This window comes from Podarcis vaucheri (genome assembly GCF_965113315.1).
Source record: "Podarcis vaucheri genome assembly, chromosome: 18".
In the NCBI taxonomy this organism is placed as follows: Eukaryota; Metazoa; Chordata; class Lepidosauria; order Squamata; family Lacertidae; genus Podarcis; species Podarcis vaucheri.
In genome coordinates this window covers 625,157-638,325 of record NC_138756.1, presented here as the reverse complement: position 1 = coordinate 638,325, position 13,169 = coordinate 625,157, and the positions used below count along the sequence as shown (strand labels likewise).

Genomic DNA, 13,169 nt, shown 5'->3' with positions numbered 1-13,169 from the left:
AACTTGAATAAAATACTGGGCGGGGCCAGGTATGCCCCACCATGCATAATCGATCACAAGACACTCCATTTGAATGCCAGTTATTTTATTGGGGGGACCAAAGGGACCTCGGCCCCCAGGAATTGGCTCCTACGCCCAGGCTGAGAGGCAGCAGCTGGCCCCCAGCGCCACCCCCGCGGTCCCCCATCTCCAGCACTAACCACTACACCACACTACCTCTCAACCCCACTTTCGTGCAAAGTGTGGCAACTGTGGCTTAGGAAAGGCTTTCAGGGCTGCCTTCGGCTTCGTCTGGGCCAGGGGTCTGCAACCTTTAAGACAAAAAGAGCCACTTGGACCCGTTTCCGAAGGAAAAAAACTGGGAGCCGCAAAACTCGTCATTATAAAAATAACTTTTTTGTCACTTTTTTATCATTTCTTTGTTTGACCCCTCAGAATTACTCCTCCTCATAGAAATAAACGTTAAATTAACAAGTTACCTTTTTTTGTGTGTGTGTGTTCTTCACTCCCCTTCAAAACAGTGACCAGCATACATGCCCCTTACAATGCAGTGACCAGCGTACATGCCCCTTACAATGTGGCGGGCGGGCGGGAAGGTGACGTCGGGACGGTGCGTGACTAACGCACGCACCGCCCCCATGCGACGTCACAGCCAGTACAGCGCCCGCCACAGTGGGGAGTGTCAGGGCGCACAATGCGCCTCCTCCCCTTGCTAGTATCCGCCCTGGAGCCGCGGCAAAGGTGTAAAAGAGCCACATGCGGCTCCGGAGCCCCGGGTTGCAAACCCCTGGTCTGGGCCATGCGCAAACTCTGCCCCATTGCTTGGCTCTTCCCCACAACAGAGTTGCCAGGTGGGCCAGGGTGAGAGGCAGCAACCTGCACCCATGGTCGCAGCCAGGGAGTGTCCGGGCCGAGGAGATGCAGACCCATCCCACCCTTTCCCTTGAATCATAGCATTGTAGAGTTGGAAGGGACCCCCAAAGGTCATCGAGTCCAGCCCCCGCAAGGCAGGATGTTGCTGGACTAAAACTCCCATCCTTCCTAGACAGCACAGCCAGCAGTCAGGGATGGTGGGAGTTGTAGTTCAAGGGCGCCAGGGTTGAGAGAGGCGGCACCACCCTGCTCTTACTAAAACCCCACTTTTCTGCCAGAATTTGGACTCAGCGGGGCTAAAAAAAAACCAACTAAAGCAAACTGATAAAATGCAGAAAGCCAAAAACTTAGAACAGATAAGAGTGAAGAAGGGATTGAGCAGCAACGGAAGAAACCCGTCTCCACCTCCCAGAAGGACAAGGAGGGATCCTGCCTGGTTTCCCTGGGCAAGGAGTTCCAAAGGTGCCTGGGAGCTAGGGAGTTGCTGCTGCCAGCCAGTGTGGGCACTTCTGGTGGCCATCTGTCATGGATGCTTTAGCTGAGATTCCTGCATTCCACAGGGTTGGACTAGATGACCCTGGGGGTCCCTTTCAAATTCTACAATTCTATGGTGCTTCTGCCAGACTCTCAGCCCAACCAAACCCCCGAATTCTGGGCTTAAAAGATGCCAATGTGACGTACAAGGCCAGGCCTTCTGCCCTACTCCCCTTTCCCCCCCCCTTGCAGTAAGCATTGGGCGGCAGTGCCTTCCCAAACTGGAGAGGCGGAAGCCAGACTCTCGGGATGCACTGTACCTCTTTGCAGAATTCTTCCCAGAGCGCCGGGTGACTCATGCAGCCAATTAATTAATATCTGGGATTGTTATTAATATAGCAGCCAGCTGCGGGGAGCAACGGGGAGCCCCTCCCCGCAAGAGGCAGAGGACAAGGCGGCCCACTGGTCTGAGCAAAGCCCCCTGCGGGACACCTGTGTTGCTCAGCAGCTTCGCACTGGCGGGGTGTGTGCGTGTGTGTCAACAGCTCTGGAAGCCAAGCCGGGAGCGGGCAAGGAGCCAGACCTGGGTGTGCGCAAGGAACACTTGCAACCTTCCAGCTGCCTCCATTGCCCGACTGTGCCGTCTGCTGGGGATGGAGGGAGATGGGGGTGGGCCCTGCAATCTCTGGGTGCCCCTGCTTCCTGCCGCCTCGCAGGGCTGTTGTTCGCAGTTCCACCAAAAAGGTTATCGGGATGAAGGTTTACTCAGAGAAAGTGTCCCTGGTGGGAACCGGCTCCAGCAGATGAATGAAGATTTGACAGAGACTCTTCCTATGCTCTTATGGAGCCTTCAGGCCCAAAGGCAGTCCTTCTGGATTCCCGAGTTCTTAGGGGAGCCGGATGAGACTCCAGAGCCCCCCTCAAGAAAAAGGGAAGGGGTGCAGCTCTGTCCGACAGTCACTTCCACAGGGGGCGGCTCAGAATTCACAACCCCCCACAAAAACTGCAGGACCCCACAAATTTAGGATAAATTTCGCTTTCTGTTGTGCTCAGGATGGTGTTGTGGTGCCTCTAAACAATCCCCACTTTTATGCATTTTGTGGTATAAATTTAACACTTTTTGAAATCTCTTTGCACATGCAAAGTTGTTGGGGAGCTTGGTAACTTCCAGGTGAAACCCGGTAGCTTTTCTACCAGGCCGCAAATGCTCCCCTTTATTCTTCTGGACCATTTAAGCCCATGCAATAAGGGGGTCATGTTTGGGGGGAGCATTGCAGAAAAACGAATAAAGCAGGTTGGAGTCTGGACAGTCCAGGGTAAATCCACTGCTGACGCACTTATTCCTGCCCCAACAACATCTTGCAGGAAATCGGACTGCAAAGAAGAACCCAAACATCTCCAGAGGAATTTTGGTTTGGGAGTTTTATACTTGCAAAAATTGGCCTGGAACAGAGTACAGCTCCCCTCCCCCCAATAAACAGAGCCAGAGAAAAGTGGCAAAATTTGAAAGGTGTTTTATTTAAAGAGCGGCTGAATAAAAGGCCGGTGACTGTTATTATCATTTTTTAGCACAGTGGAGATTACGCTGAATTATTAAAATAAAATAAAAACCCTGTCCCCAGGGCACAATGCAAAAATATGACATGTGCACAATTTCCTCTGTGCTAAATTCAAAGTCCTGGTGGGGGGAAAGGATGTGGATTTAAATGGAAAAGCAGCGTCAACGTGTTCTGCTCACAAGCAGGTAACTTTTCCCAGCATTGAAGCCCCAGAGTCCAAGGCTCCCTCTCTCACCACACCCAAGGAAAGCCAGGGAGGCACTTGGATCCCCTGCAAAACGTGGGCCTGGGCAGCATATCCTCTGCAGAAAGTGCACAGCCAAGCTAAGTCAACACAGGGTACCTGCAGACTTGGTTGGGGGGCAATGGAACCCTAATCCCAGACCCCTAAGAAAAAGAGAGAGATCCGCCAGAGATATGGCCGCTCTTTCATTTGGTGGGGCCAAAGGACAGTGCAAGCTTCCGGGTCACACCAGCCTCTTTCGCCAGGTGGCAAGAAGCCCCAGCGCAATGTTGTTTTGACAAGACAGCTCTGCCGGATCCTTTTGGGTCAGCAAGAAGGACAGCTCCCTTTCCCACTGCAGAAACTGAAGGGTGGGCACAGGAGAAGAGTGAGGATTCGGCACCTGCCAGCTGCTACTTCTGAGCCTCTCTCTCCCAGCATGAATCAAAGCCAAAACTCTGGTGCCAGAGCTGGGGGTGGGAAGCAGTGGCAGGAAGACTGAGACCCCCCCTCGCCTCCTGCATGTCCTTCCACCCTGAAAGGGGTGCAGGAAAGAGTCTGCATGCCACCTGCTCTTTGTGCTCCAGGGATCCATTAGCCCATCCAAGCCTCTGGACTCAGCAGCCAAGAGGCCTCCTCTCCCTCTCTCTCTCTCTCTCTGGCTTCAGACCCCAGATGAACAAATAAATGAAAGGAACAGCAACGGCAACTTTCCTCCTTGGAGCCCACAAGGGTCCCAGCAAACCGGCTTTCCACCTTTTTGGGGTACAGCCCTGCTCCACCACCCCTTCCCCTTCAAGGAAAGCGTTAGAAATACAAGGAGGCAGAGAATTTGGGGGCCAAGAGGAGATTTCTGTCTGTGCTGCAAATCCCCGGCTGCTGGAGAGATTAGGAAAGTGCATGGCGCCCCGTTAGCAGCAGCAGGTCCCCTCGACTGGGAAGAAGGAAGGAGAGGCTCAGGTGTCACCTGCGCACTCAGGCGCAAAGAGGGAGAGGAGAAGAAGCCAGTAGGAGAAAGCAGGAGGCGGCTCCAAGTGGGGTTGGGGACGAGGGGGTTGGCTTTGGCCAGGTGGGGATCAAAGGAAAATGAAAAAGGAGAGACAGAGACTGTGGATTTGGGCTCCCTGGCAAATCTGTTCACAGCAAGAGAGAAGGAATAAATGAGCCTTTTGGAGAGAGGGGAAAGTGAACCTTTTGCAGGGAGAGAGACTGCGAATGTTGGCTTCCTGGCAGCCAGTGAGCTTTGGCTGGGCCAGACCACCAGCCAACCGTTGGCAAAAGCCCACAAGGGGATCTCCTCCCTGCGCCCCCTAAGAAATCCAACGAACATCCCAGCGGGATTTTGCGTCCACAAGAGCAAAATCTGTGGGGAAACTGCACAGGCCTGGAGGGAAACTCTGTGCAGCCAGGTCTCCCCTCTTGCCGCCACAATCCTCACCTCCAGGAAAAGAAGGGGGGAGCCAGAGGGGGAAAAGACGCCCTTTCTGCGCCCTTGACCCTGAAGAGGCGCCACAGATTAGCCGGCTGCCAAGAGCTTTGCCAGGAGGGCAGAAAAAGGAGCAGGAACTGATCAGGCCCAGGTCCTGTTGTGGCTCTGCCCCCTTCCGTGGCCCTTGCCACCTTGCTCCTGACTGGTTCATGCCTTGCAGGAGAGGGGTTGCCCAGGATCTGGGGAGGAGAAAGGCATGAGTGCCAAGCTGCCTCAGGGACTGGGGTCTCCCTGAGAGCGAGGGGAGCTGAGCAAGGCAGTGCCATGTCCCATCGTGGACCCCCTGGTCCGGAGTGTGTGTGTCTAAGGGGGCAGCGGGAAGCGTCTCGTTCCTCCATCCGGCCTCAAGGCCACGGAGCCTACGCCACATCACGCCGTGCAATCTCTTGGGCGTGGCTTGGGGCGTGGCTGAGGGTGGCAGCGGTGGGGAAGAGCTTCCCCGCCTGGAGGCCACGGCGTCACCACTTGAAGAAGACAAGGGTGGCCATGACGGCGTAGCCCAGGACGAGGAAGAGCACCTTGAGGAGGCGGCTGCTCTTGTCCTCCAGCTCCTTGGCCAGGATCTCAAAGAAGGTGACAAAGACGAAGGTGCCGCTGGCAATGCCCTGCAGGAGCACCGAGGCCACGCTGGAGGCCACGCTGTGGCGGCTCTCAATGCCCATCCCGATGACGATGCCCAGCGGGATCATGAGGCTGACGGCGCCCGCCAGCTTGGCCGCCTCACGCAGGGTGAGGCCCGTCTTGGTCATGGTGATGCCCAGCGCCACCGCCACCAGCGTTTCGTGGATGGCCACGCCCAGGAAGAGATTCATGACCTTGTGCCCCTCCTCCTGCAGGCCCAGCGCCAGCCCCTCAAAGATGGAGTGGGCTGAGAGGGCAAAGACCAGGCTGAAGAGGCGCAGCGGAGTCGAGCGCGAGAGTTCGTGGACGTTGAGGCCGCACTGGCTGGAGCTGTGGCTGGTCGAGCTGCCCTGGTGGTAGTGGTGGCGCTTGGAGGGCGGCTCCAGGAAGGGGCTCTCGAACTCAGAGTCGCTGCCCGCGTCCGAGCCGGCATTGAAGGTCTCCAGGTCAATGAAGGACGGCTGCTCCTTGCGCACCGTCAGCACCAGCTGCTCCACAAAGACTGTCATGAAGAAGCCCAGCAGCATGATGGTCTCAGCCAGAGGGTAGTCGGTCACCACGTTGCCCACCTTGAGCACCTCCGCCAGCTGGGGAGGGGAGAGAAGAGGCTGTGAAGCAGTGGAACTCCCTGCCACAAGGGGGAGGCAGCATAGAATTGTAGAGTTGGAAGGGAAACCTGAGGGTCATCCAGCCCAACCCCCTGCAAGGCAAGGATCTTTGGCCCAACATGGGACTCAAACCCACAACCCTGAGATTAAGAGTCTCATGGTCTGCAGACTGAGCCAATTGTCTGCTGTCTCTCCAAATATCCCCTCTGCCCAGCTCAGTGGAGATCAGCTTGGCTGGATCAGGCCAATGGCACCTGAGACCTGGGGGTCACCCACGAGCGTCTGGGGAGCCTGCAAAGGAAAGCCCCTCCCTCTCCTTTTCCTTTGCCCACCACAGCCAAGCAATATGGAAAGGTCAAGTGTCTCTTGGCTGCAGGGAAACTCGCATCCTGGTCTCCCAGGAGGAGTTTCTCAGACCCGCTAACAAGGTGGGAACAGTTATAGGAACAAACCCCCAGGATCACCCCTCGGCATCCTCAGTGGGGACTGGCGCCTTCTTTCCCAGCCAGGAGAGGGGAGGAGGGTCTCAGGGCCGCCTTGGTGGCAGCAGCACAAATGGCCACCAAATGCGATGGCTTTAAAAGAAGATTGGCCAAGCCCTGCCCACTCCATGGCCCCCAGAAAGCTGCGTAGAAGGGGAGGCGGCCCTTGGGAACCCCCCTCACACACACGTTCACAGCAGTGGCTGCTGGGTTGTGTTGATCCTGGCCTCCACAAACGGACAGGGAGGGAAGCCCAGATTGAGTAAAGTTATTTATTCAAAGGTAGAATGCCTCTGAATAGGGGGGCTCCATTCCATGGCCATACAGATCCGGGATGGGGAAACCTCAGGCCCCGGGAGGCTCAACGTGGCCCTCAAGGTCCTTTCCACATGGCATCGCCCCCCCAATTTGCGCCCCACCTTTTCTCGCACAGCCGGCAGCAGGGCGTTGAAGCAGGTGCCCAGGAAGACGCCGCCTCCGAAGGAGTTGCAGACGGAGATGATGCGCTGGGAGTGCTCTGCCTTCTCGCCGTCGGTGGCAATGAAGCGGACAGGCAGCAAGGACCCCCCCAGCATCAGCACAAAGACCCCCACCAGGGACAGCACCTTGGTCACCAGGAGATTCATGGCGTGGTGCCCGGGGGCATCTGTTAGGAGGGTGCCAGGGGCTCCGGGCGGCAGGCGTAGGGGGCGGCCGCCAAACCCATGGAGCTCTGCAAGGGGGGATGAGAGAAAAACAGATGGGATTGAAACAACTTGGCATTGAGACTGTGGAACTGACTGCCACAGGAGAAAGGCCACCATCCTGGATGGCTTTAAAAGAAAATGGGACACATTCCTTTGTTAATGCTGGAGGGTTTCAAATTTTACTATTCTGTTGCTGGGGCAACACAGTCAGATGGGTGGCTAATAATAATAATAATAATAATAATAATAATAATAATAATATAAAACAGAGGAGGAGAGGGCTCTGGAGGGCTCCTGGCCAGGATGTTTGTGACCCACAGCCAGAGGCACCAATGCTTCTGAATCAGAGTTGCTGGAAACTGCAGGAGGGGAGAGTTGCTCTTGTATGTTTCCCTTTTTGGAGAGGGATAATTCTGCGGTTTAATTTTCACTGTGGTTTATACCTTGTTAGCAGCTCTGAGAAACTCCTTTTTCTGGAGAGAAGGAACCAGGATGCAGGTTTTCCTGCAGCAACAAAACAGATCTTTCTATAAATAGACAAATGATTACTCATGACTATTACAGCGGTACCTCAGTTTTTGAACGTATGTTGTTCCGGAAGACCATTCCGAGTTCTGAAATGTTCGAAAACTGAAAACTCAATAGCCAACAGCTAGGCCTCAGGATCTTGCACTCAGTGGAAGCCGCTTGGCATGTTCAACTTCCAAGGTGTGTTCGAAAACCGAAGCATTTACAGTTATACCTTGGGTTGCGAATGTGATCCATGTGGGAGGCACGTTCACAACCCACAGCGTGAAGTGTCGCATCTGTGCACACGCGTGACGTGATTTGGCGCTTCTGCACATGCGTGTGACGTCATTTTGTGCTTCTGCGCAAGCGCCGAACCTGGAAGTAACCCGTTCCGGTACTTCCATGTTCGGTGCAGTCCGCAACAAAAAATGCACAGCCTGCCGTGTTCGTAACCTGAGGTGTGGCTGTACTTCCGGGTTTACGGCATTCAAAAACCGAAATGTTCGTCAACGGAGATGTTTGAAAACCGAGGTACCACTGGATTATTATTATTAAAATTTGTACACCTCCCTAGATCCAGTTCACAACATCAGATTTCAGTATAAGAAACACAAAAGACAATAAAAATAAGAAGAAAAACAACCTAATAACCCCCATACTACTACTAAACTCTTGTTTATGTAAAATACAGTACTTTAAAGCAGACTTTTGGGGCATGCTGCCCTCAAGACGCAGGGAAAACACACCGGCAGTGAAATATTTGCCCAGGTTCAATTCAGCTCAATGCGCCAGTTGCAACAGTAAGAACTCGATCAGTTAGTATGGCAGCACCTAGACTTTAGAACTCCCCGCCTCTTGAGATCAGGCAGGCATCTTCCCATTTAGTCCAGCCTGTTCGGATGCTTGGAAAGGGCGGGGGGGGATTTGAATCTGTTTTAGTACTTGAAACAAAGTTTTGTTTCATTTAAAGCTTGCGTATTTTTCTTGATTTTACGGCATTATTTTCTAAACTGCTTTGAGGTTTGTTTGTTTTTAACTATCAAGATGTGTATAAATTTGACTAAATAAATAAGCAATTTCATAAAAAGAATGTATCAGTAATAACTAGTTATTATGATGACTGTTTCATTAATAGGCTTCCTGTCAGTATTCTTATTATTATGTTTTTATCCTTGATGTTCTGTAATGTGTTTTTAATGTGGAACACCACCTGGGATCTTCTGATAAAGGGCAGTATATAAACTGAAATTATTATTATTATTATTATTATTATTATTATTATTATTATTATTACATCTTCAAGGCCAACCCCACAAAGAATAGATTGCGATACTCTATCCAGGGTGTAATTCAAGAGAGCACCAATAATACTAATATTTAGAAAAGCAGACAATCACTTGGCGCTCTAAGAAGACTTCAAAGCAGAGTCACATACTTTAAAGCACATTTACATGGCTTCCCCCTTGCAGAAGTACAGTGGTGCCTCGCAAGACGAAATTAATTCGTTCTGCGAGTTTTTTCATCTAGCGAATTTTTCGTCTTGCGAAGCACGGTGTCGGAAAAGTTTTGGAAAAGCTTCAAAAATCACCAAAAACCTCAAAAAAGGCTACCACACCGCGTTCTATGAGTTGCTCCTCGAAGTCAAGTCGCAACTGTATTAACAGTGTTAAGAAAAAGGAAACAAACTTGCAAAAAACGCAAGACGTTTTCGTCTTGCAAAGCCAGCCCATAGGGAAATTCGTCTTGCGAAGCAGCTCAAAAACCGCAAAACCCTTTCGTCTAGCGAGTTTTTCGTCCTGTGAGGCATTCGTCTTGTGGGGCACCACTGTATCCTGGGAATTGTAGTTAGTTTGTTAAGGGTGCTAGGAAATGCAGCTCTGCGAAGAGAAACTACAGCTCCCAAGAATCTTTGGCAAGGGGGGATTTCAGGCTTTGAAGGCACGGAGCGGATCTATGCTCACAAATGCATTTCATTGTTATTCCTGGGTTTCTCCTTCCTTGGAGGTCTTGAATAATAATAATAATAATAATAATAATAATAATAATAATAATAATAATAAATTTTATTTATACCCTGCCCACCCCAGCCAGAGCCGGGCTCAGGGCGGCTAACACTAGTAAAATTACAGTAAAAACATAAAAGGGAAAAAAACTAATTTAAAATACAGGTTGAAATGCAATTTAAAATGTAGCCTCATTTTAAAAGTAGCTCATAGATCAAAACCATAAGGGGAGGGAAACAGAAGGGTCAGACTGAGTCCAGACCAAAGGCCAGGCGGAAGAGCTCTGTCTTGCAGGCCCTGCAGGGCCCTGGTCTCATGAGGCAGAGCGTTCCACCAGATCAGGGCCAGTACTGAAAAGGCCCTGGCCCTAGTGGAGACCAATCTAAATTTAAACAGTTTGGGCAGCCCCGTCAGGGATCCTTGATCTGTGATCCCTGCCTTGCAGGCAGCTAGACTTGGATCCCCTTTGGCTGACCCTCCCAACCCTACAATTCTATGATTCATTGGAGGTTTTTTAACAGAATTTGGATGGACTTCTGTTGGGAATACTTTAGCCATGTGATTCCTGCATTGCAGTGGAGGTTGCACAGGATGACCCTTGGGGGAGCCTGTTGCAGGAATTTATGTATAGGTTGGGGGGGTTGCCCCTCCAGCAGATATCACACACATGCAGCCCACTACCAAAATCAGCACAATCACTTTTGTGACTTTTGTGATTTGTCCCCACAAAACACTTTATCACAATTTCTTCCTATCTATTCAAAGGGCCTTTGCTGCGTGATACCAAATGTAACAATTCACTGATAAATGTATCTCTGTACTGGCTCACTGTGAAAACTTTAGAAATTCATACAGACATGTGAGCTCAGCTCCTCAGCAGCCCCTCTGCCTGAGTGATAATCCCTGGCATCCTGATACCTGAGTGCCAGACAGGTAGCCATTCCAGAAATAAGAAACCCAGATGAAGACAAAAGGGTGTGATTAACTTGGCTGAGAAACAGAAATGTAAATATCTCTTTTGTTTCACTTGATGGGTGTTTGGTGGCGGGCAAGGGAAACCATGGGGCAGGGTCCAGGATACTCAGAATCCTGCCCGCAGACCTCCCCTTTCATGATGTAACCGTGATGTAGTTTGGGGGGGGTGTAACATGGGGATTTGGGACGCGGGTGGCGCTGTGGGCTAAAGCCTCAGCGTCTAGGGCTTGCCGATCGAAAGGTCGGCGGTTCGAATCCCCGCGGCGGGGTGCGCTCCCGCTGCTCGGTCCCAGCGCCTGCCCACCTAGCAGTTCGAAAGCACCCCCGGGGGCAAGTAGATAAATAGGTACCGCTTACCAGCGGGAAGGTAAACGGCGTTCCGTGTGCGGCTCTGGCTCACCAGAGCAGCGTTGTCACGCTGGCCACGTGACCCGGAAGTGTCTGCGGACAGCGCTGGCCCCCGGCCAATAGATGTGAGATGGGCGCACAAACCCCAGAGTCTGTCAAGACTGGCCCGTTCGGGCAGGGGTACCTTTACCTTTACCTTTTAACATGGGGATTAGCAGCTAATAAAAGTTTGGGTGCTCTTTTGTTTGGGGCTTCCATCTTGTTCCACCTGGTGGCAGGTGGGAGTCCTGTCGCGACAGTCTTCAATCAAGACCAAGCCTTCTGGCTCCTGTTTTGCTCTGCTATTCCTGGCTGATGTCCTTGTTTTTTTGTCCAAGGGAGCCCTCAGATTTCTCCGTTAACAGTCCAAATCTAGGATCCTACAGTTCACTGGCAGTTTTTAAGCAGAGTTGGGATGGCCACATGTTGGGGATCCCTGTGTTGCAGGGGCCAGACTGGGTGCCATTATTATTATTATTATTATTATTATTATTAAGTTATGCCCCGGATAGAGTACCACAACCTGCTCTTCATGTCCTTGAAGACAGTTCAAAGATGATGATGATGAAGTTCTGACCCCTCCAAACCACACAAGCTGGCAAGCTCTCTCTCTCTCCTTTGTTGGAGGCTGTTCAGCAGAGGTCCGTCTGCTGGCAATCCTGCAACCCTGCGACTGCTTTGTGCCCAAGTGGGGGCTGGACTAGATGGCCCCTGGCGGCCCCTGCGATTGCACAACCCTATGCAATAGCCTGCTATTATGACGATGATCACTGGTGTTCTTCTTCTTCTTCTTTCTCCTCCTCCTCTCATGCCCCACACCCCGACGGCGCATCCCTGGACCCTGGCTGCAGTTGGGCAAAGCCATTTGCAGACCCAAGCGGCTAGTCCTCATGGAGGCGGCGACGGGGAGGAGCCCCGCCCCCTGGCGCCCAGGCCCCGCCCCCTCCGGCCGTCCTGGGCGCCGGGCCCCCGGGGGGTGCGGGAGCCCCCTCTCCTCTTCCTCCCGCCCCCTCCTCACCTGCGCGGCCGCTTCCCGTCTTTCCTCCTTCCGCCCCTTTCCCACCTCGCCCGCCTGCCTTGGCAACCGCGGCGAAGCGACGCCTATTGGCTGCCACTGACGTCATGGCGGCGCCCGTTGGCTGAGCAACCCGCCCGTCCGCTGTGGACCCCGCCCCTTAGGCGGGCCTTTCCCTCCCTCTCGCCCCGCCCTCCCACAGTCGCCTTTCGGCTGTGCAGCAAGTAAGGGTGTCCTCCATCCTTCAGGGAAGTGGCTGTGCCTGCCGAACGGCGGCCGGCGCGAAACAGCGGCCGCGACATGCCTGGTTCCGGCGACTTTTGCGTGTGCTGGGAGTTCAGGAAAGTGGTCTACCCATTAACGGAATATGTACAGCGAAGAAGGATTTTACGGTCAACTCACGAGAAATATATAGGGAAAAGTGCTGACGACACCGAGCTGGATGGCTCAAGGGCCTCACTCTGTCCCAAACAGCACCCTGCGTTAGGGGGGCAGGGATGCAGCTCAGCAGGATCCGCACAAAGCTTATAGCTTCTCTACAACCTCCTATTCCTGGAGCCAGGTTAGAGAAAGGTTTGCCTAAAGCAAAGGAATGGACAGTCATTTCCAAATATTTTGGAAAAAGGTCACCCCAAAAGCAATAAAGCGATTTTTGCCTAGGGAACTGCATAATATATTATGTCATATGCATAGCATGCATACAGGAAAAAACAGAGATTGCAGATTTTCTAATACTAGTACAACATTTTGTACGTTGCACAACCCACTTTACTGCTTACAATCAAGCGAAGTTGCAGCTGGTCTTTGTTTCTGCTGCAGGAAGCAAAATGTTCCCACACCACTTTGCTTGCGCCTTCTGCACACTGATTCCTTCTCGGGATCTGGAGGACGGATGGCTCCTGAGAGCCAGTGTGGTGTAGTGGTTAAGAGTGGTAGACTCATAATTTGGTGAACCGGGTTCGATTCCCCGCTCCTCCACCTGCAGCTGCTGGGTGACCTTGGGCCAGTCACACTTCTCTGAAGTCTCTCAGCCCCACTCATCTCACAGAGTGTTTGTTGTCGGGGAGGAAGGGAAAAGAGAATGTGAGGCGCTTTGAGACTCCTTCGGGAAGTGATAAAGTGGGATATCAAATCCAAACTCTTCTTCTTCCTGCTTCCAGGGATTCTCCCAAACCCGCAAGGCTTTTTTGCAAGGTTTCAACATTTCTGACAAGTTCTTGAAATGATTTTCATGGAGTAGTAATGCTACATAGTACAGCGATTC

General features: G+C 52.4%; 1 protein-coding gene across 3 annotated transcripts; it reads right to left on the bottom strand.

Moving 5' to 3' along the window:
• Nucleotides 1–2,846: 2,846 nt before the first annotated feature.
• On the bottom strand, nt 2,847–11,977 carry SLC39A3 (solute carrier family 39 member 3). 3 transcript variants are annotated; one of them, XM_082206948.1, is made up of 4 exons: nt 11,909–11,958; nt 7,459–7,519; nt 6,749–7,041; nt 2,847–5,826 (listed from the first exon to the last, which is right to left on the bottom strand). In XM_082206948.1, exons 3-4 carry the CDS (start codon nt 6,953–6,955, stop codon nt 5,077–5,079), a joined length of 957 nt encoding a protein of 318 aa, XP_082063074.1. In that variant the 5' UTR covers nt 6,956–7,041; nt 7,459–7,519; nt 11,909–11,958; the 3' UTR covers nt 2,847–5,076. The 3 variants fall into 3 exon arrangements, with proteins under 3 accessions (XP_082063074.1, XP_082063072.1, XP_082063073.1); XM_082206946.1 differs by lacking the exon at nt 7,459–7,519 and having other exon boundaries at nt 11,909–11,977; XM_082206947.1 differs by lacking the exon at nt 11,909–11,958 and having other exon boundaries at nt 7,459–8,788.
• Nucleotides 11,978–13,169: the final 1,192 nt, after the last annotated feature.